This window comes from Anticarsia gemmatalis, chromosome 15 (assembly GCF_050436995.1).
Source record: "Anticarsia gemmatalis isolate Benzon Research Colony breed Stoneville strain chromosome 15, ilAntGemm2 primary, whole genome shotgun sequence".
Taxonomy (NCBI): Eukaryota; Metazoa; Arthropoda; class Insecta; order Lepidoptera; family Erebidae; genus Anticarsia; species Anticarsia gemmatalis.
This window is the reverse complement of record NC_134759.1, coordinates 745,726-770,341: the sequence shown is the minus strand read 5'-3', so window position 1 is coordinate 770,341 and position 24,616 is coordinate 745,726. Positions and strand designations below refer to the sequence as shown.

General features: G+C 35.7%; 1 protein-coding gene across 1 annotated transcript; it reads right to left on the bottom strand.

Annotated features, from left to right (window-relative positions):
- Nucleotides 1–7,252: 7,252 nt before the first annotated feature.
- On the bottom strand, nucleotides 7,253–18,328 carry LOC142979075 (cytochrome P450 6k1-like). Its single transcript, XM_076123835.1, has 9 exons — nucleotides 18,123–18,328; nucleotides 13,362–13,562; nucleotides 12,260–12,412; nucleotides 11,587–11,771; nucleotides 11,100–11,257; nucleotides 10,490–10,608; nucleotides 9,412–9,517; nucleotides 8,418–8,666; nucleotides 7,253–7,878 (listed from the first exon to the last, which is right to left on the bottom strand). Exons 1-9 carry the CDS (start codon nucleotides 18,279–18,281, stop codon nucleotides 7,703–7,705), a joined length of 1,506 nt encoding a protein of 501 aa, XP_075979950.1. The 5' UTR covers nucleotides 18,282–18,328; the 3' UTR covers nucleotides 7,253–7,702.
- Nucleotides 18,329–24,616: the final 6,288 nt, after the last annotated feature.

Genomic DNA, 24,616 nt, shown 5'->3' with positions numbered 1-24,616 from the left:
GAAGTTGTTTCCATACGCTATTTGCATTAACGCCTTTTATAGCCTAACTAATACTACTATTTCTAGGTACGGTATGAACCATTGTATAGCAAAAATTATGGTGAAATCCTGAATCTCAATCTTTTAACAAGACTATGACGAAGAATTTAGTCATTCAAAATAAACTTTATGTAAATAGCGCCTAAAGCAATTGTAATCGGAGCTATTTTTATACAAATTGTCTCTGCGTTAAAACAAAACAGTATTTTTTGTATCACAATGTAGGCGGGCCCTGTGATTTATTATTAACTTAGTATAACATAAAAATGAAATATTTTACGCGTATTCATCAAAGCAAATCAAAATAACATTAGATCTGGGTGGAGTGCTTCTTCTAGCGGGCGCCTGTAAATACTTATAATGAAAGCTATTTCTGTGCGTAGATGTAAATTGCTCTTAAAAAATATTCAGGCGCTTTTCTATTACATTTTTATAATAAAATCGAACATTTATTATATGAATGATTGGGGACGTGTGTATTTTCTAAAAACCAAATAACAAAAATATTTGTAATTGAATTTAATTCTACCTATTAATTAATATTTTGAATGATACAAAAGTTTTTATTTCGTTAACAAAGGATAGATACGTGTGTTTTAGAGTTGCAGGGGAATAAAAATAATTTGCATGACTATTGTATTAATATTTGCATACGTATATGACCTAAAAGTGTTGGTTTTAAATTGTGTCCCCTCTTTGCATACACTGGAGCCACACCCCGTCGTCCGAAATTTAGGTCGCACCGCTGTCAATGTTTCATTTTTTTTACTTTACCGGACTTAATTACAAATTCGGAGCATTTCGGAGTTTCATTGACATGGATTAATGGTCTCTGTGTAATGTCGATCCTTTTGTTTACGTTTACGTGTTACTGATTTACTTATTTAACGAATGTATGGCAAATTGACATTATTTTAAGCTTCAGAGTAGTAGATATTAATTAGGTTCAGTTTAATAATTCCAAAACTCATGAATTTGGTAAAAATTAAAGGTTTCTACACGTGATTCTAATAGAAACCTTGATTCCTGAGTCACAGTGTTTTCCAAGCTTAAGCAGCATTAGTTTTTCGTTATTTATGAAGCAATAATTAAGCTAACATTTGCGCGATTAACACGCGATTTTTCACAACAATTTGTTACCTCATTTTATTTGATTAGTAAAGACAGCTTCAAAATATGAACCTACATATTGCTGTCACATGCATTTGTAACTGTGATTTTTTGTATGATACGATATAGTCGCTGTGGTCATTAGTCCTCATAAAATGTTGACGTAATTAAAATTACTTTGAAGTTTATCTACAGTAGTAATTTCACTACCTAGATACCTACTTGCAATGATAAAAATATTTTATAGAATGTGACAACTGACAGTATACCTATACCTACATATTTTGGACACCAAATATAATATTAATATACTTACATAGGTATAATAAAAGATATCTGTAAATCCTGAAACCTTGGCATGTAACGCTAGCGATTGTCAAACAAACCCAATTTCATCTAACATTACCATTTCAATCATTCAGCGGTCAAAACCGGCCGATATAAATAAATCGTACCTTCGGAACAAAAACTGCACAATATGAAAATTATAAGTTTATGACTGCGTTAATATTGAACTAATATTTCCGTATGGGTCCCAAAATTCGGTTCCCTTACTAATCCGATATTAAAACGGCACCCAATTACTAAGATTTCGCTGTCTGTCTGTCTGACACTAGACTGTATCTTAAAAGCCGTGATAGTTAAATAGTTAAAAGTTTCTTCTTAAAATATTACACAATAGGAATAATTTATTCTAAGAAGATCGCATGAAACAACAATGTAGATAGTCAGATGACATACCGAAATGTGTAGGATTGCAATGGATGTGACTGGACTGAATAGTTACTTCAGTTAGACAGTTAGACTGCGGAACTAATCTCATAAATAAATTAATATTAACAAAAATCCACTTATACCATTTCCCAGGCATAGGTGCTACAATATCCAGGGCATAATATATTTAGGAAGGGACATAAAGGCTGTATATAATTCGATAAGAAGGGTTAGCAATGAAATAGTTGCGTCGGCTGAACTTAGCCCATGTTTTTAAAGGATATTTGTGTTTGTAGCTTCGTATTTATACTAAGGAGATGTTATTATAGGTTACGATATGTTATATGAAGGGAATAACGAGGTCTTGGCTTAGTGGACCTAGTTTTGGCGCCAGGCTGGTGTTACATATAAACTTAAGAAAACGCCTGCTACATGAAGGTACAGGCCATAACTATACAGTATTATACACGTCTTGTTATCTATACTTATTAGTCCAATGTAATAGGAGGTGGGACTGCAGCCACATACCTGGCGGTTACCCAACTCCGGGCTATGTATTAGTAATATTTTATCATAAATAAAAAAAAAAACAACAGCATTTTAGACGTCGAATCCAAAGCCTCTTCGTACACTACCGGATATAAAGGCAATACACTACCAATAACAGGTACAAAAAGATGTTTCAAATCGATACACCATTACAGTAGGTACCTAGCTATATAAAGCATACATATATAACAAATCCACATAATCAGAACATATACATAGTATATCCATATACTCCTGTCTCCTATAATATAATATCACATATCCCCACAATTCATCTTCCAATATCGTCGAAAAGATAAACATTTTTGTGCGTTTGAACAAAATACTCGCGTCGTAATCTTATTCCCTTGAGAGTGGGTACGATGGCGCACATTATTTTATGCTCCAACAACATTGCTCGAATATGCGTCAGTTTTGCTACGTATTAAACTATTGGTAGACGGATTTACGTATTTGAAAAGCTCTTGAGTTTATACGGAAAATAGGTTTTCTTTAGATGATTAACTTTTGCGGTGGAATGTTTTTTATTGCAGGTAACCTATGACTAGTCGAATTCGTCTTTCAAGTGGTCGATAGTTTATTGATGGTCCATCAATAGCAACTCGCTAAAGACCGACAGCTTAGAAGAGAGCAACTTAGAACTTAGAGCCCCCGCAAACTACGAACTTTCTATCGGCCGATAGTTTGGTCGGCTTCTTAATCAGTATGAAGATGTATGCAGATGCGCACATTATAGTCATTCAGTATCGGCCGATAAAAAAGTTTGATGGGCTTCACGATTGCCTTCAAACTGAACCATCGGCGAACTATAATAACATAAGTAAGTTAATAGCTATAAATTAGTAATATAATAATTGTAAAGAGTTGTTTGTATAACTATTATATAATATAATGTAATTGAAACAGAGCGCCATTGTCGCCAACAAACTGTTATGCAGTTTGGCGATTTTTTGTGAAAATTTAAATTTTATTGTTAAACTTGAATAAATAAAAAAAAAAACTATCGGCCGACCGCTTGATCAGTATGGCGCTCAAGCGCCGCCCGCGCACTTGGCGATTGTTTCATCGTATTGTAACGCTCAATCTCTCCTCTACAGGTATAGCAAGTCTTAAATGTGTATCTTGCTTTGATATTGAAGGTCCAATTAATTTAACAAGTTCGTTGAAACTAGTTACGCTCATTCGATAAAAGGAGAAAATTTTTTCCGGGAAGTCTAGTAATTTAGAATGAATAGTGTAAAACTTCCCTTGCAATAATCTGTTACTGTAAATGGGATGTACCCAATACTCTCGCTTTCTCTTCTTCATTCTTTTTCTCCTTTGTATCAAGTATAAAGCAATAATAATATTTTTGGGAAACATTTCACGCGACCGATCTCTTCACCAACTCTAGTAAATTTAATTAATCGGCCAAACCATTTGTTGGCTAGTCTGCGCACTCGCGACCAACCCAACTGTTTTGTTGGCACAGTGTGCGCACGAACAGGCCAACCAGACTAAACTATCGGCCGATTTTAAGTCTGTAGTCTGCGGGGACTCTTAGAGAGAGAGAACTATCGTGTACGTCAAATACACGATGTACTAGTTCTATGTATTTCCAAAATACAATAGCTGTATCGTACATTAGCTGCATAAGCCTGCTAAGTCGCTGATGATTTCAATTCCAAATATCATTAACCTTTGCCACCCGCGAACCATGCGTAAAAGTCTGTCATAAGATGTTGGACTACTTATAGTATCTTTAAAAGTTATGTGTGTCAGATATAAAACTCGCTTGTTCTTTTGGTAGAGTAAAACATCGTGATGAAACTTTGCATGCCTGAGAGTTCTTTAAAGCAGTTTTTAAAGTGTGGTGAACTAGACCAGACGTAAAACCAATTTGGTGGACTCTGCAAAGCTCATCTTCCTCTTAGTACGAAAGAACACTCGTGCTGTACATTGAAAACTATAAAAATAAATTTAATTTGTTAGGTGATTAATAAAACGCCGTCATCGCTGCAATAACCGTAGCACCGCATGCGGCTGGTTCGAATCCCATCCACGACAAATATTTGTGTGATGGGCACTAGTTGTAAATGTATCTGTATAAGTATGTATTTAGAAGTATATACGTATATTAATCAGTTGTCTAGTTAAAATAGTATAAACTCTGCTTAGTTTGGAATCAGGTGATCGTGTGTGAGTTGTCCAAAAAAAAAGTCTTGTTGCCATGGAACTGCTTTAATTTAAGATTTTAATAGCCGTGTGAAATGTGTGAATACTTCTTAGTTAAGTATATCTTTATTGTGATAGTTATCTAACTGATGCCTGTATTAAACTACAAGCGTGATTATTACTAAATAAATATTACTAGTCATCGTAATTATAAAGATCTCTTAAATGTTATAAATTGTCATTGTATTTAGATAAATTATGTGCTGTTTCATCGTATATCATTCAAAATGTTCCCACTATTTATATTTAATCATATACCTACCTATACCATATTATTATGTCTATCTTATTGTTTATAATTTATAAAGTGGAATACAAAGATAATAAAATATTAAATACTTTTATTATAAACTAGCTGACCCGCGCAACTTCGCTTGCGTCACATAAGAGAGAATGGGTCAGAATTTTCCATGTTTTTGAAACACTTTTTACTGTTACCTACTCTGCTCCTATTGGCCGTAGCGTAATGATATAAAATATGTTTTTTTTTTCACGAAAAATATTCTCAAAATTATTTAAATCTCTTAGTATAACGAAGTCGCGCTAAGGCATATCCGCCATTAAAACAGTTGCCATGGCAACGGAATTTTGTTAATTCAATGTCATTATAATATTGATTTTTCGCGACTTCGTTGAATTTTCTGAATTTTCCCGGGAAATGCGTCATTTTCCCGGGGTAAAAAGTAGCCTATGTCCTTTCTCGGGTTTCAAAATATCTCTATACCAAATTTCATGCAAATTGGTTCAGTAGTTTAGGCGTGATTGAGTAGCAGACAGACAGACAGACAGACAGACAGACAGACAGAGTTACTTTCGCATTTATAATATTAGTATGGATGAAATAATTATAGACGCGAAGTCATGATTGTTTATTTAGTTACACACCATACACCGCATATACTACCGACCGCGCCACAGAGGCAGATAACTGCCTCTGTGGCGCGGTCGGTAGTATATGCGGCTGCCGTGCGAGAGGTCTCGGGTTCGAATCCTGGGTCGGGCCAAAAAGTCTTTTCTGAGATTTTCTGTCAAGAATTTCTTAGGGATTGCCCGGAGTTGGGAAGTTGAGGTCGAAGACTTCCGTGCCTCGGAGAGCACGTAAAGCCGTCGGTCCTACGCCTGACCTCTCACTGGTTGTGTCGGTTATCCGTCCCACTAGACTATGAGAGTGATGGAATAGAGAGTGTACCTGTGTATTGTGCACACACTTGGACACTATAAGCAAAGTCCTGCATAGATGGCCAGTTTCAATGAAACTGACCGCCGTAGCCGTATCGGCTAGGAGGATATTATTATTATTATTTAGTTATACACAGTTATTAATAGTCATGAAATTATTTAGAGTTGCCTATAACATAGGTATTATCATTAACAGACAAAGTTGCGTATTTTTAAAGACAAACAAAAACTACTACTGTCAGATTTCAATCAATTTTAAAGAGACCACCTTTATCATCTCATCTTTACATCTTACATTTTTGGAAAAATTACTCGTTCTGAAAAAAAAAATCTTTTTACCTAAGACTGATTACTTTGTCTCGAAATCTCAAAGAATCGCCGCTGAGGAAAGAAGGAAAATGGAAAGCATCGCCATTTGAAAAATAGCAACATAAATACAGATTAATATCACGCGTGTTATACCCGAAAGTGTAGGTATAGGCTATAGTACTTATTATTCTGTGGTATAGGTGTATAAACTTCGCCATTAACAATGTTAGCCCCGTATTATAGGGGGCGAAGCTATTGCTATATAGGTACGTTACCAAATTGTGTATTACTATTGAGAATAATTTAGGAAAAGACCAATAGCACTTTGTCCGACCTGGGAATCAAATCCGGAACCTCGTGGTTAGTAGTAATACTTGTAAACCTTATTTTTTAAGTCGGCTATAATTAAATTAATTTCAAATCAACATCTTAAAATTCAAACCTATTTATCAAGAAGGAAATGACATTTTCAATACAGAAGTTGTACAAACTTAGTATTGATTACTGAGGACAGTTCTCTGAAGGCTTTTGTGAGGTCAAAGTGGTTCATGAACCGTGATGGAGATAAACGAAACCTTTGAAGGTTTGAAAAGCCCTTGATTACTGAGAATTATTTTCGTATGATGTAAATTAAATCCTTCCTGTGATTTATATAGATTTGTTGAGGCTTAATTCAACTTAGTAGGGAGCCTTGTTGCATACAGGTTCGAGGGTGACGGAGGTATACCAAAATTTTGGATATCAGTGACCCACAGCTTTATGCAGTTAACGGTGGCCTGTTGTACAGCTACTTTTGGAAATAGGTACATATACTCGTTAATTACAATCTAGAAAAACCGTGAATGTCAAGGTTCTTTACTAAATTGTCAGACTATAATTGCGATCAACCGTCGGTGAACGCGGTTATTCTGTAGATGGGTGGCTGCATATTTCACTAGTATTGAGCTGAGCGTCTCTGTGCTTAGGAAGGCAAGTAAAAAGTAATTGGGGGTTGTTGTCAATTAATATTACAGTCGTTAAGTCATGTCAAAGGCTTTCTGGTAGTTCAGAATCGAAGGATTCTTGAAATAACCAGTTTCCAGGATCAATATCTATTTACCTGCGATAAAATCACTAAAGTGAATGAAACCAATTTAATTGTAAGAACGCAATTTAATCTTATACAACAAGGAAAGGAACTTCCCCTTTTACAAACATACACACAGTACAACTATAACCGAAACAACATTCACCACTCATATAGTTCTAAACTTTCTACTTTCCGTAGAGATACATACTTCAAAAATATGTTGTACATTGTCACATTTTCAAATATACTTTTTCATGCAGGATACGAGTATGACGATAATACCCGATAGTGAAAGCAGAGGTTTTGCCATTTACAATTAATGTTAGTCCCATGTAATAGGAGGCGTGCCTATTAAAATATTTGGAAAAAATATCTATCAAATTATTGTTATAAGTCTAATATACAGCCTGCAGTCATTTTTCACGAATAAAAATGCCTTTGAAAATGTTACAATGTATACACATTTATCACACTGACCGTACACAAATTGCACCACGCCGGTAATCGAACCTCCTAGGCCTATTCTCTAGGCACGCACTTGACTATCATCTTGTCATCAAGGGGCATCAGGAAAAGACCCTGTCTCTCAACCTGAACATCATTGGGCTTGGGAGTGTCGGGTAGAGTTTGGATTTCGTAGTTCAAGACGATTGATGATAAGCCTTGTTGAAGAGTCTGGTAGGCGAAGCGCATGCCTGGAAAAAAACATATCAAAATAAATACTATATTATTGGACAACTGTCCCACACCCGTACTTGGCCAGCGTGGTGGACTCAAGGTCTTACCCCTCCCTCATTCGTAGAGGAGATTCTTGCCCAAAAGTGGGACGTTAATTGGGTTAAAAAAAATGCACACGCTGATCTTATTACAAACTAAGCAGAGCTTGTACTATGGTTACCAGACAACTGATAAACATACTTATATACTTCTATATAAGTACCTACATAAATAATTTTTTGTTCAAAACCAGGCTCAGTACAGATACCTGTGCTCATCACAAAAATATCTGCCTTGGGTGGGATTTGAACCCACCACACGTGGCGCAGATTAGTGCAGCAAGGTCACCATTAAATCAAAATGCAACAAATACATTCTAAATTTCTATAAAAATAAATTTAATCACTGTATGCGATCGATGGGATCAAAATTGCCATAGGAATGAAATTAACTGGATAAAATTGTACTATAATCAGATGAAATCGGGGCAGTGCGCTAGTAATTAAAAAATACCAACCTATACAGTTTCTCGGGCCCTCTCCAAAAGGCAAATACGTGTAAGGAGTGATGTCTCTCTCGTTTTCCGACAAGAACCTATCAGGATTGAAGACCATAGGCTCCGGGAAGTACTGAGGGTCTATCTGCGTGGCTACAGCGTTCAGGTACACGGGAGTACCAGCCTTGATGGTCAGCTTGTCGTCTATTTTGTAATCTTGAGACGCGATACGGTCCAGCCAGCCCATCGGCGGGAATAATCTTAGTGTCTCTGTGGATAAAAGAGAAATATTAACTTTTTAATTGTATTTATTATCATCACCAACATCGTCGTCATCTTCATCATTGTCATCATCGTCGCTATCGTCATCGTCATCATCATCGTCAATATCATCATCACCTCCTCGTAATATTAGTGCTTTTACAACATAGCACGGCTTCCACTATGACTATATGTTAGCGATAAACACCAGAGATACTGACCAGATTTTTAATTAACTATGACCTAGAAATATTTTATCTCATATTTGATCTTGAGTCTTCAACTATCTCCATGCTAAATTTAATGAAAATCTGTTTATCCATGTACGGCTTTTCAATACAATCGTAAAAACAAATTGACAGACTTTTTTATTTTTATTAAATAACTATTTATATGTGTCTGTTTATACATTTTTCATTATCAATAAGGTCAAGGGCGATTAGTTTGTTCTAAAATTAACGTAAACATGCTTGTTATACTATTTAATTGTCTCTTAAAATATTATACATAATTATAATGATATCATACAAACACATACGTAGTGTTACACGTGTTATATCCGAAGGTGTAGGCAAAGTTTTCAGTCTGACGTATTAGGGGACGAGCGTATTGTTATTTAAATAATCGATAAGGAATCGAACCCACGACCTCCCGTCGCAATGGTAGCTGTGTGGTGACTTAAACCACTTCGCCACGGAGGCAGTCAAATAAGTATAAATCTTAATGTTTGTATAAAAACTTCAAAATACTATACCTTTAATGATGCAGTTGAGATATGTAAGTTCAGATAGATCGTTCAGATCGAAGTCCTTGCTTCCAACTTTTTTCTTCAACGCCAATACCTCTTCATAAAGTTTTTGCTAAAAGGAATAAAAGAAGGAGTATAAAAAACTTGTTTTTGTTAGATTAGAGGTAAGACTTATCCGTTTTTAGTTAATTATGTTTTGATATAAATTGGCTAACTGGAAATTCTCAAAAGTGAGTTTTTTGTGTGTTTCTATTTAGTATCTGATGTAGTTTTGTATAATTCTTCCAAAAAAATCCGCCTTGAAATTAAAATGTCACTTTTTAGCATTACGGAACTAACATTATATCATGGATGTGTACGAATTTATTCATTTACAGCATAAATCAGAATCGAATGTTGACATCTAAATCAAATTTAAATGGGAACATAAGGAAAGCCCCTTGAAATAAAAACATTAAAATTAGTCCTCAAAATAAAATAAAGTAAATCCAAAAAAATACAGATGAATTAAGAATCCTCTCTTTTTAGAAGTCAGTTACAAACTTATCGACATTTGGAAAGATATAAAGTGTACTCAAGCGTGAATGACGTTTAAAAGTACGTTAAAAGTTTATTGAAATTATCATGAACTAAAAATAATATGCATTTATCTCTTTTGTTAAATGACCCGCACGGGCTTTAATTTATCAATCACCTTGGTTTCAATGCTTTGATTTATAATATTTTATTGAATACTACTTTTATACTGCACGTTTGGCGCAGTGGTTGACGTAGTCACCTAGCTTACATAACCAATGTGCCGTGGTAAGTTCGAATCCATCCAGGACAATTTTTTGTGGATAAGTACGAGTATTTGTTCCGAGCTTGGATAAAAAATTACAGGTTACCGTAATAGCTTTGCTTAGTTTCTGAGATAAAAAGTTAAATCGATCCGAGTAATAAATTTCATCAAAATACGTGTACTAGTTTTTGTGTTATTGAGTAACCAACATTTGAATTACCGCAAGTAAAATATATTAACAATTCGTCCGTGTGAAAATATTGAACAACGGGTGAAAAGATAAGAATCAGATCTGCTAAGTACCTGGTATGTTGGGTGCCACGCGAGGTGGTAGATAGCAAAAGACATGGTGGCAGCTGTGGTGTCAAAGCCTCCGAGTAGAAGTACAGCGGCTTGTGCTAGTAGGAAGTCCTCACTCATTTCTGTTGACAAATGCGTACATACGTCATAATATTACACTTGTTATACTTTAAAGTTTGGGCGCAACTGTTTCGCCATTAACAATGTTAGTTCCATACACAGTAGGTACACAGCCATATTTTATCTAGTAATAAAGGGCGAGCCTCCTGCCATTTACGTTACGTTACTTAACTTATTTATGTGTACTTACTGTATGTATTTGTTGATTGCACAAATGATTACTCCGTGTGGGAATCGAACCCACGACCTCCTGACGCAATGGTATTGGCGTGGCGACCTAAACCACTGCGCCACGGAGGCAGTCTTCGCTACGCTATGTGAATACGCATTAGAAAATACCAATATTACTTTTCCCGGTCCGGGAATCGAACTTGAAGCCTCATGATAAGCAGTCGGAAACACTATCGACCGCGCCACAGAGGTAGTTAAGAAAGTTTAAATAACATGTAAAATGCGATTCCGTGGCCATGATGGTAAGTCCTATGACAATTACCTTCGTTTTCAGAAGCAGCCTCTTGCTTCATCTTCAACAATATGTCCAGAAGATCCCTGGACTCCTTGATCTCTTTGTCATAGCCGCCTCTTTGCGTGACTATACTCCGGTAGATCTTGCGAAGACGTTCTATCGTGTGTTTCGGGAAGAACGAGAATCTGACAACCAAAAAAAACAAAATATTTTAGTAGACCCGTTGTTTCTTATTAGTACTCCGCTTCCGTTGGTCGTAGCCTGTTACATAGCTTGCCGAAAATATAGCTATTAAAATACAAAAAAAAAACTTTTTTTTATTCTTATGGTAGTAAAATTGCTTTGCCCGACTTTATAACGAATTTTCATCTAAGGCACTCTCTGCTTCGTGATGATGAAGATATGCCATTGTTTGTAAGAAAGTCCCCGATACCTGACAATTATGTCGTGGGTCTTATATTTTAAATAAAGTTCACTGTATTTGAAAAATATTGAGAAGACTATCATTTCTCACCTGAATATATCCACAAGTTCAGGTATAAAGAATATACTGGACCAGCTCAGACCTCTATGAAGGTTGAACTCCTGGAAGTCCCTCGTCACTCCTCTCATGACACTGTCTCCGTTCTTCACACACTCGCTAGTGATACCGAATGCTGATTCTCCTATGACGTCTGTCGTGTAATCTGTACAAAGATCCTGGTGAAAGAATATGATTATTGATTAAAGCTTATTAAAGATTTACTGCTGGATAAGGAGACCAGTAGAAGCTCATACATAAGATTTATTTCTTAATTATTGTTATAGTATTGTATTCTCACAGTTTTTATATTTAGTAGATAGTTAAAAGACAGTCTGCGACGGCAGCGCAGAGATCTTGGGTTAGAATTTCTGGTTGGGCTAAAAAAACTTGCTGAGTTTTTTTGCTAAGAAATTCTAAGTGGCTTTGATTTTAAAAGTTAAGGTAGTATACTTCAGTGCTTCTGAGAGCAGATAAAGCTGGCTACGCCTGTCTCCTTGCTGGTCGTGTCAGTTACTGTTCCACCAAAAAATCAGGGTGATGAAAAAGTGAATACCAGTGTTCTGCTTATGTACACAAATACAAGTCCACAAACACAGTTGGTCGCAGTATATCGGTAAGTAGATACATACTATGGGTAAATAGATACTTAAGAATTAGTACTCACTCTAACTTTAAAGGGAATATTTTTAGCATTATCTCTCCTTATTCTTTCAACAAGATCTTTGGCTTTGGCGCTGGTCATTGCGCTGTGATTCCTCAGCTTGGCTGACGTGAAGAGTGCCGTCAAACGACGTCTGATCGTGGTCCAGATGGGATCCTGAAAATAATATGTAAATTATAAAGGCAAACCAATGCTGTCCTACTGCTGGGCAAGAATCTCATAGGCCTAAGGTCCACTACGCTGGCATAGTTAGGGACTTTGCCCTTCAGGAATTGTTGTAAAGAACTTTTACTTAGACCTTTATATAATTCAGTTATTTTGTTAACTTATACTTTTTATGACATTAAAAAAATCTATTTATTTTTATTAAGAAACAAGGAATTAAGATTTCTCATGGGAGTAAGATGTAATGTTATATTACATAAGTATGTGAAATTTGTAATTTGTTTTACAGCTTATAATTAGGTACTATATTATCGCAATCTTGCATCAATTATAGTATTATCAGTGGCTATAAATAACTCGATGGATAAAAATCAGTCAAATTTTTAAGATTTTATCTCGGACTTTGTAAATTTTATTTATTTTTATCTTCATGGTCATATTACATGATAATTTGGAGTTTTTTGCCGTCAGATTATAAACTTTTTATTTTACAATCTTCTTTTTATACATACATCACGTAATACGTTAATAAACTTTTTTACCTAACGTTTGATAAAAAAAGCTGTTTAGTTTAACCTTTAACATTGTTGCGTTTATATATATCAAAAAACGTAAAAAAAAACTTTGTAAAAATGTTTATGTATTTATTATCTACTGCTGTTATAAATGTAAAAGTCTGTCTGTAAGATTTTTCTTGCAAAACTACTAAACAAATTTTGATGATCTCACATGAAAATTGATGCAAGCCTCGTCTCGAACTGTATAGTTATACTTAAAAAGAAAAAATATTGGTAATAGCGAAGTACACACACACGTATATGGGTGGGACTCGAACCTGCAACACGTGGTTATTGCGGTCACCAATATTTACTTCTGCGCCATACATGCAGATAGAAAATAAATAGGAATAGATTTGTAATATAAATATTCAAGTACTTACATTAGCCGTGAACATGTTCAATGACCCAATAGGGTCAGTCTTGCCAGAACTAAGGAACCGGTTCCTGAAGACTTCGGAGTCTTTGACCAGCACTCGCTTGATGATCTCTGGACTGTTGATCACCAGAGCTGGTCTCCAGAATAGCCAGATACCAACATAGGGGCATTTGAAGTCGTTGTACAGTTTGCGCATCCATATTGCCTGGAAAAAATAACTTCAGATAGAAATATAGGAATACCCTCGGACATTATCACTTTTGATGTTTTTCGTACATCTCTGATTACACCTTCGGAAATAGCAGGTGCGATGTTATGTTGTTATATAATATGTATCCGGAATTAGGGCAACAGCCATCTTTACACACACACTTTATATCGCGCATGAAACAACAATCGCGAAAGAGCGTCCTCCGTGTCCGCAGTGGTTTAGGTCACCACGCCAACACCACTGCGTCGGGAGGTCGTGGGTTCGATTCCCACACGGAACAATTATTTGTGCGATCCATAAATAATTGTTTCGGGTCTGGTTGTGCCTTGTGTCCGTTGTTTGTATGTTTCGAAAAGTCCCCGCGACACAAGATTAATTCTTAGTGCGGGAGTTGTCTTTGTAAAAGAAAGAAAGAATGCGGACGTATAAAGGATGTGCAGGGAGAAAGGAAAGACCACGAGCGAAGCGATCGGTAACGAAGAGCGCGCAGGCTTTCCCGTGCGTAATCCTGTATGCTCCTAAGAACACGCGATAGAGTGTGTGTGTAAAGCTAGCTAATGCATAGTCCGTAATCCACACCTGGGTAGTGTGGTGGACTCAAATCCTAGTCCCTGCCTCGTTCGAGGGATGAGTCTTGCACAGCAGTGGTACAGTCATAAAATAAATAAAAAATAATATGTAACACATTAATGTCCCCCATGGTACAGTCATGAGTTTCGAAAAAATTTATGGTGTCCCGCTGGCCAAGTGCGGGGCTCTTGCATTCCTTTAAGATCTGTGTACTCTTACACATGCAAGGTTTTATCACGATGTTTTCCTTCACCATTAGAGCGATATCTACGGAAAGTAATGCGTATTTTGCCATGGGTTGGAACCTGTTTTGTATGCTTAGCAAAATCCTATTACATAAGCGATAAACCACATGACAAAATAATAAGATTAGTATGTAAGTGATGATCGTTAATGCAGTTGACTGCAATCTCGGAATACAAATTGATTGTAATCAGATTATATATTTACCTGCTTCGTATATATTATTTACAAATAGAAATAAGGGATAAAGAATAGTTTTAGTAAAGCTAAACTAAAACTACACGCAACTAGCTTCAGCCCGCGACTTCGCTCGCGTGAATAAGAAATCCCCGGATAAAAAGTGAAAAAATTGGATCCTATGCAATAAAATCAGGTTATAATCTACGAGTATGGGTACAATAAATGCATTGGAAGGCACTTTTCATAAACGCTATACTTTTCACGGTAGCTACCTAATAAATTATCTTCAAAAATATAAAAACTAATTTGAAAAATCTTGTATAACTTCTGTTCGTGTTTTAACTCCGTTATTTGCTAAGCCACAGGATTCAATTTTAGTGCTTTTCTTTAGAACTTACAAACACATTGTAAAGAAAACATTTCTAGAAAGTTCAAATAAAACTTTGTAACAACTCTAACCTCAATTTTTAGTACAGTCAGCATCAAAAATATGTGTACACTTTCACATTTAAATCGTACTATTTGTATGAAAATATCTATTTTATTAATACTATTGGTCAATAAAGAACACACACTGGTCGTTAAATTACTATACAATTTTAATATGCAGTTGAAATTTGACTGTTTTTATTGATGAAAATGCTGTTACGTCGAATAGCGTTGCTCGGCGCGGTCATTCCAAAGATGGGTGACCGCATTGTAATATTTTGACTGAACGTTCCCGTGCTTTCGAGGGCACGTTGTCGCCCCTTATGTTATTTCAGATAACAGTCGTTTAGCCATGTCAAAGGCCTTTCGAGCGGCTTGAACAACTTTGACACGAGATTGACCATTAAATCATTTTCAGTCAAGTCAGCATTGTGTGCAGATGCCATTAAACTTGCAAATCGCGTATTCTTGTTAATATTTACAACCAATATTAACTACCGTTTAAATAGACCTCTTAGAGAAATATGACGCAATATTTATTTAAAACGTTTGCGAATGAATAATAAATAATAAGCACTAATTAAATAATCTCGCCTTCTGCGCAACTGCTTCTATGGCGCGGTCGGTATCCAACTGCTGAACATAAGGTCTCAGGTTGGTTTCCCAGATCAGGCTATTGCTAACCTATTCTAATTTATACTAATATTATATAATTATAAAGCTGAAGAGTTTGTTTGTTTGAACGCGCTAATCTCAGGAACTTCTGGTGCGAATTGAAAAAATATTTTACTGTTGGATAGTCTATTTATTGAGAAAGGCTGCAGAGTATACTCTGAGCAAAGTACCAGTAAACAATGTCACAAAAATGGGGAAAAATATGATCCATTCTCTCTTATGTGACGCGAAGTTGCGCGGGTCAGCTAGTTTAAATTATAACTATTACTACTATTAATACTCTGATTTAAATTACACTTCTTAAGGAATCTTCACAACTAGTGTCAACTTACTATGCTCAGTAGTTTCGGATTGGCGTTGTCCATCAGTCAGTCAAATTATTATGAAGGTTTTAACTAAATTGACTGAAATATAATAGTTGACCGGGCTTCAAATTCGGTCACAACATAATTTGGATGGTCTGCATGATAATATCTAATACAAAGTTAATGCACTTTGATAAGTCAGAATTGTGGTCTTAGATAACCTCTATTAAATATAATTGATGTATCTAAATTATCTATACTATCTATATTAACTCTAATTTGTTAGAATTAGTTAGTTTATTAGGATGTATGTACTGTAAGTCTTTACAAAAAACTACGATACGGATTTTAATGTCATTGTACACAGATAGTTTATAGCCTAAATTGTCATATATATTGCCTCTGTGGTACGGTCGGTAGTGTATGCGACTGCTGACCTCAAGGTCCCGGGTGCGATTCCCGGGACGGGCAAAGTGCTATTGGTATTTTCTTAGTTATATTTGAATATTTCCCAATAGTAATCTTGAGCTTGGTAACTTGCCAAACCCCTATTAAATGGGGCTAACATTTGTTAATAGCGAAACGTGGGTGTATTTGATACTGCACCTCTGCCCACACCTTCAGGTATAACAGGCGTGGTATTATCTAGGTACGTTTATTAATTAGAGAAAAACTACTTACTCGAAAATTTTAAAACCGTAATTTTGTAAAAACCTTTCAAGTCGAATAATTTAAAACCGGTAATAGAAAGCAGTGATAGCCGAGTGGTATAAGTTGACACCTCCCACGCCAGTGGTCGCAGGTTCGAATCCGAGGCAACACACCAATGACTTTTCGAAGTTATGTATGTATAAGAAATAATTATCACATGCTCCAACGGTGAAGGTAAAACATCGTGAGGAAACCTTGCATGCCTAAAATTTGTTTAATACATTTATTGAGGGCATGCAAAGTCCCCAACCCGCACTTGGCCAGCGTGGTGGACTTAAGGCCTAACCCCTCCCTCATTACGGGAGGAGACCCTTGCCCAGCAGTGGGACAGTAATGGGTTAAATTTATTATTATTACTATAGAAAAAAGCTTTATTTTTATTTGAGTGAGTAAAATAATGTTTATCATAATCTCCCATAGGATTTAGTCGACTTATCTAATAACCCTGTGAATATTTGTACATTATAATAAAGATAAGATAAAATTACAGCTAAACCGTTTGCTAATATTTGTTCAACATAAAAAATGTCGCATCAATTTGAGTATCTACTCCTTTTTTGAACGCGGTTAAAACTGCTAAGTCATGTTCTATAAAATGGCCTTGGACATGTCAATAATCCGTTTGCCCGGCTTTTTTTAGAAGTAAGAAAATTTTGTAAATGTATTTTTCATGAACTTTTAATGATTGATTACTGAAAATAGATTTATATTGGTTTATAACTGCTTATTTACTTTGCCTTTTGAACTGTTAATACATTCACTAATAGTATGATATAATTATGATCGTTTAATTAAATATATTCTTTCCCACTATTATCCCACTGCTGGGCAAAGTTCTCCGTAATGAAAGAGAGCTTAAGCCTCACCATCCCATTCATTTCCAGAACTACTTTAAACAGCAGATTTCACAAATATGTTTTTCCTTGACCGTTACAACAAGTGATAATTATTTCTAATACACACAACTTTGACTAGTCATTGCTGTGTAGACTTCAGTTCATAGCCTCGACCACATGCGTAGGAGCCGAATGTTATATCTAGTAAATGATAGTAAGTATTTTAAATACCGAGTTATTAAATAATTTGATTGACATAATAGAGATTTATTTGAGAGGTTTAGTAAAAGGTATCAATACATAATTTAAAACAAAGTCGCTTTTCGCTGTCTGTCCCTATGTACGATTAGATCTTTTAAACTACGCAACTGATTTTGATGCGGTTTTTTTAAAGGTAGAGTGATTGCAGATATATGTGCAAAAATAATGAGGGTTTTTTGTAAAATAACTTTTTAAACTAGGTTATGTGTGTTTTAGTAATTTCTATCTTTCTGCTGAGCAAGGGGCTCCTCCCGAAAGAGGGGTAAGGCCTTGGGTCTTCCCCGCTGGGTAATATTTTAACTCCAATAAAATGTATATGAAATATATAAAAATAATGTACTCACAGGATTTTCTCGTTGCAAGAAAGTCAAGCTTCCCAAAATCGGGTGTGGTGGTCTAAAAGGAACTCCTCTCTTTTCCCAGTAAGTCCTGACCTTAGTCCACCTTAGATAGGCCCACAGGACCGTGGAACAGGCCACCAGAGTCAAAAGAATTAGCAACATTGTCCACGACCAACTTCGGTCACAGTTATCAATGCACTGAGTATGTATCGCTTTATATATTTATAGTTTATTTAGTATCTTGTCATGTTTTCAACTTGTAAGCCGTATATTAAACTAATGTCTGAAGTGCGAAAGAGATAGCGCTATACAATCGGTATAGTGCTGTCCCTTTTCGTCGGTAGTGTTTTCAAATTGTTTGTTGAATCACTGCGGTTTGAGATTTTTTTGAAGGTTTTTTCTCGTATTATCTCTTGTATAAGATAAGTAGTAATTAGGTACGTTATTGTTATTGTTTATGATTATGATAACTTTTAGAGTTACGTATTCGAAGTGTAAAATCTGAACGCTCTTACTGAAATTTTGCTGTTTTGTTTGTCTGTCACTACTGTAACTCACGAACGCTGATAGAAATGTAGTGGATAATATTTCTGTTGCCGCTGATGACTATTAATACTAAAAACTAGAATAAAACTAATATTTCTGGGGTCTGCCATACAGCCTACAACAGCAGCACAACAGCCTAGGATATTTGGACGTATTGGTTTAAAATAATGGTACGGAACCCATTGTGCGCAAGTCCAACCCGTACCTTGTCGTTTTTCCTTTATTTATTAGTAATTAGTATTAAATCTTTAATAAATTGAATATTATAAGTACTGTTTTATATTTTAAATTTAACTTTTACATCGTATAATCCTAATTTTATGTTTCAGATATAATAATAGGGTCCTTGACTGTATTAACAATAATACTGACCTTGTACAGGTAAAAAATAAATCTACATCAAAAATAACTCTTTTTTTCTTTATACATAATATATACGCCTGTTATATGCGAAGATGTATGAAATACGCCTACGTTTCGCCATTATCAATGTTAGTCCCATGTAATAGCAGGGCAAGCCTATTGTCATATATCGGGCACGTTATGAAACTCAATATTATCGAGAAATATTTCAATATAAAATAGAAAATAATACTTTCTTTGCAAGTTAAAAAACAATATTTTGTTGTTGTGCAATTAACCGAAAAATGTATAGGAATTAACGTGAACGTATGTTTTCTTCTATGTTTAACCTTTGCCGAAATATAAAGCGATTCAATCCCGGTGAAAATGCAATGCGAAACTGAAGAAAAACGTAGGCCATCAAAAGCGGTATAGCATTTTAACACTGATACCGACAAATAGGCCAGTTTATTTCACAGAAAATCTTAAAACTCAGGTGAAATACTAAACAGGATGGTATTATCAAAAAAATAAACTTTTTCTTTAAAATAAGAAAAGTATAAATGTCTTAAAAAAGCATAAATGTTTTGTTCAAAATATCGTGAATGCAAAAAGCCGCGCCGCGGGACTCGAGCGTCGACTGTCAGATTACAAGCAAAGAGGATTGTAGCCGCACCGTTCTTACTCCGGCTTCGAACCTGTGTACCGCGCACTCGACCTTTAGGGAACTTGTGTTTCTTTCCTAAATATTTGTGACAACTCTTAAAGAATACAATTGTAGACGAAACGTGGGTCTATTTCATATAATTCTGCCCACACCTTCGAGTATACACGTCAGCTAACTCCAGTCTACTGTGTTGAAAATAATAATAATCATCATCAACCTAGCCTTTTCATTATGTTTTGGTCGGTTCCAGTCTCACCGGATGCAGCTGTAATTTAAGTGGAGCGACTGCCCATCAAACTATCACAATCCAGACACCTGGGTTAAAAAAAATATTGTAAATTAGAAAAGGCAGTGGTTAAGGTCGCCACGCCGCTACCATCCACGGTCGCGGGTTCGATTCCCACACAGAATAATTATTTGTGCGAACAACAAACAGTTCTTACTGGGTGTACTTTGTGTCCTTTGTTGGTATTTTTGTAAAAGTCCCTGCGGGAATGGTATTTTTTAATAAAGATAAAGACAAGCACTTTGCCCGACCGGGACATCGAACCCGAGCCCTCGTGATCAGCAGTCGTATATACTACCAACCGCGCTCCAGAGTACACATATCCATCTATCTTACAAAACATATTTACCTTAATCAGTTTCCGGCGTGATTTCTCTCCGGGGAGCCTCCCTCAGAATGATTGTTACAAATGTTAATTAGAAACAAGAGGGACTCCCTCTCATATACTTGACATAATTCCTCACTTCCCTCACGATGCCCTCGGGATGTGCACAGATATCTTAGAAAGAAAACTTAAGGAATTTCAGCGGGTAGTTTTTGTATATGTCAAGCTAGCGTCTGCCTGCGATTTCGTCCGCGTAAAGAGATTTCCCGGGGTAAAAAATATGTATGTGATGATCCAGGTCATTATCTACCAGAGCATCAAATTTCAATAAATTCTGTATGGATGATTGTTACTCTTTCAAGCAAATACTACTGAACCGATTACGATGAAATTTGGTATATAGGTAGCTGAAGACCCAGAATAACAAAGGCTACTTATTATCCCGAAATTTCCCGAGTGGTCGGGATTTACACGGGAAGGGTTTCCACGCAGACGAAACGCGGTCTCTAGTTTAAAATAACCCCCATAAACCGAAACACAAAAATCACCTTAAACTACCATTTTCTAACTAATGCATTACAATGTTGTGAACTTAATTGGCGATTACTCGACCAAGTTCGGTTGTCAGTCGTGCCGTGGTCGAGAGTAAGGCTGTGGTGTGATTGGCAATTAGTCGGTTAATCCTCCAGAGACCGGTCATCATGAGAACACAGACAGTGATCTTGGACGTTGACTTCAAAGGACTGGTTGTAAATTATTGTTACTATTATTAAGAGGTGTAGCTAGTTGTTCTTACTGGCAAATGATTGGGTTAGGCAACCTTCGCGCGGATGTTTTGTAGATGGGTGACCGTATGGTGGTAAAGTTTTCAATCTGTCACGGTTTACATATAAATTGCCAAATGCCTTGCAAAAGTTACTTAGTATTATGTATGGTACGTACTTAAGCTAAGCGTCTTCGTGCTTTGGAGAGCACGAAAACAGTCAGTCCCAGTTGTTTTTATGTAGTCACAAATAACAGTGATCAATTAATTTAAAAATGCTTATATTATATGGTAATTTTTCTTGCTATGCTACAGCCAGCTGCATTAGCCCTCACTTTTCCATTGTATTGTTCCATTTTTCGGAAAGAAAAATATTATATTATTATACATATTACATATCCGTAAAATGTTATGAGACGCATTAAATATAATTTCACTTTTGTTACCATGGAAACAATCTAAGGAATCATAAGTGTACAAGGTACCGAAGTCTTTCAAACAAATAAAACCTAGCAAACATCAAAAGATAACAACACAAAACTCATCCATGCGTCATTCACCGTCAAATCTTTAACTAAGCCTAATTCCGTGGAAAGTTATCAATTCCGTAACTTTGCGCTAAGCCCCGCGCCGGGAACATTCTGAGCGGCTCTTAAACAGTTCTTAATGACTGTCGCTCGTTAAGGCGAAAAGGTTTTGGCTGTTCTTCGAAATTAACAGTTACAACGGTAGAAAAGACCAGCCTAACTTGACCTCTCGCCCTAAACATCAATAGGGATGTTGACTGATTTTTGAGTCCGTCTGGTAGACGGTAAAAAAATATTATCCACGTATTTTATACAAAATCAAATAAAAAAATATTATTGGACAATTCACACGCGGTCATTTGATTCCAAACTAAGCAGAGCTTGTACTAACCAAATGACTGATAAACATACTTATATACTTCGAAATACATACTTGTATAGATAAATTGTCAAACAGGCACAGAAATACTCGTGCTCATCACACAAAGATTTGTCCCGGGATGGGTTCGAACCCATCACACGTGGCACTACGGTTATTGCGGCGAGGTGACCACTATAAACACTGCGCCAATCGTGCACCATGACGTCACAATGTAGTAGTAAATGTACGGCAATATGACGTCATTAGCTCCCACTCCATGGTTTCAATTATTTAACTAAGCTACTTTTTATTGTTATTAAATTATATAAAAAAATACGGCTCTAATATTTTTGAATTATCTGACTGAAGGACTAATTAGCATTTCTGTTTCTTTTTGCTAAAGAATCATATAAAATACGAGCAAAATTTTCAAAGTGAACACAAATTTTAGGGGTCTTAACAAACTGGTGGCTGATTTTGCGGCGCGGATGTAAAGTTTTATGCATTCGGAATAGCCCGAAAATTGCTCGTCTGACGTTTTCAAAGCGTTCGTAGATGGGGTTTTATTTTAAAATAGTGATTCTTGATAAAGGACGAAATATGGTACGTGGGAGATAATGTTTGTCGATATGTGAGCGAATTGAACGTTTGTAATAGTCTTGTGTTCTACAAATGGGTGTTTTGGAAACTTTGTGACTTGTTCGAATCGAAAAAGCGCAATGCCATTTCCAAAAGGGCTTATCTCACATTTCAAAGAAATAATAAAGACATATGCCTGTTTTGAATTTACACATTTAAACTGCAGGTATAGTTAATGTGGTCACTTCGCAGCAATAATCATAGCGCCTCATGTGGTCGGTACGAATCTCACATGAGACAAATATTGATGTGATCAGCACGATTATTTGTACTGAACCTGTACATTTATCTATATAACGGCCAGTTTCAAGTTTAAGTAACAGCCAAAATTATAGGCGTAAATGATAATCAAATTTGTTTCTTCATGAATTGAAATAAATATTAAATATAATTTAATACTGTTACCTTAGATATGTATGAAGACACGAGCCGTAAATATGTATTTAGAAGTATATAAGTATGTTTATTAGTTGTCTGGTTACCATAATAAAAGCTCTACTTAGTTTTAAAACAGATGACTGTGTGAGTTGTCCAATGATACTAATTAATTTATTATTATGAAATACTTTCCTCGTTTTCATAGTTTAAGTAAAAGATGGAGACTTTTGCATTTCTTCGAGAACTGTTCAATTAATTCTCAGTAATAGGTATAGGATGTAAATAATTAATAACGTTTGCGAACAAAACTCCGTACTACAATAAGAAGTAAGAACAATTAGTGATATCACAGCTCACTGACAATTACAGAGTCATTTCCTTTCACTTCAGCTTTCAGTTGAGAGATCTTCGAGTTTTGTGCCAAGATCTCATAAAAGAATAGGATATACGATTAATTTAATCCGATTTTTCCTCTTGCTTTTATTTCATCGTAAATTTAGTTAACCTGTAGCGCAATTCTCTACAGTCGGTACTGTGGAGTAAGGGTTTGACGTTTTAAATGTACTGCCAAAATAGTTCCAACGATGCCCACTAGAGGCGCTGATCTAATTTTTGTGCAAAAATTTATCAATAGCTAGCCAGTTGTCGGTCGTCGATAGTGGTAGAGAACAAAGCTAGTTTTTTTAGCAGCTTTTTTTAGCAAAAAAAGTGTTTTCATGCCACTTGAAAAGTATTTGGCATGACTTAGCAACTGTAATCTTAATTGACAATAACCGGAACTTTTGACATGCCCTCAGAAGCACGGAGATACTCAGTTCAACAGACGGCTACCCATCCATGGAACGACCGCGCCAATGGTTGCTTAACAGATCGTTTACGTCTTATTATTGATAGTTATATTATTGCGAGACAAAAAATAATAGTTTGATAAGCATTACGTCAGAAACTTTGCCATATCAATTTATAAACTTTTTTAACCGAATCATCAAAAAAATGTATGGTCATCTTAAAATGATGGATTTAAACATGAAATGCATTATTTGCAGGATTTATATCTGAAACAAACAACTAGTTTGATAGGAAAAGGTTGTTTTTCTATATTATAAAGTATAAAATAAGAGCAAATCATTAACAGGAAAAATCTTTATTTATTTTATAAATGCGAAGTTTGGATGTTTATTACGCAATTACGTCAAAACTAGTGAACGAGTTTTGATGAAAGTTAACACATAGGATCTTACTTCACAAACCTTACCTAGTTACGATTGGTAAACAAATATCGTATCGTATGAAATATTTGCTTAAAAACTTGTCTTTTAAAAATAAAAGACAAGTTTTGAAGCAAACCCTAATCACAGTTATAGTCAATGGCTTTAGCGGTTACCTTAGATATATATGAAGAAACTGTAAGTAATTAACTGTGTAACTGTTCCAAGAATCGCTGGTGCGGACAGCCTGCGACCACGGCCTGTGTAACCTGCGCTGAATAGTCAGACATTCTATGGCATTTGTGTTTGCGTTATTCATTTATTTCCTTAATTAATAGCTTTTTGTCTGCAGCTTTAATCGCGTGACATTTCACCCGAATTGGAAGGGAATATCCAAAAACCTCTCTTAGTGCTTCACTTCCTAAGGAATCTTTATAGCAAATGTCTACTTTCTA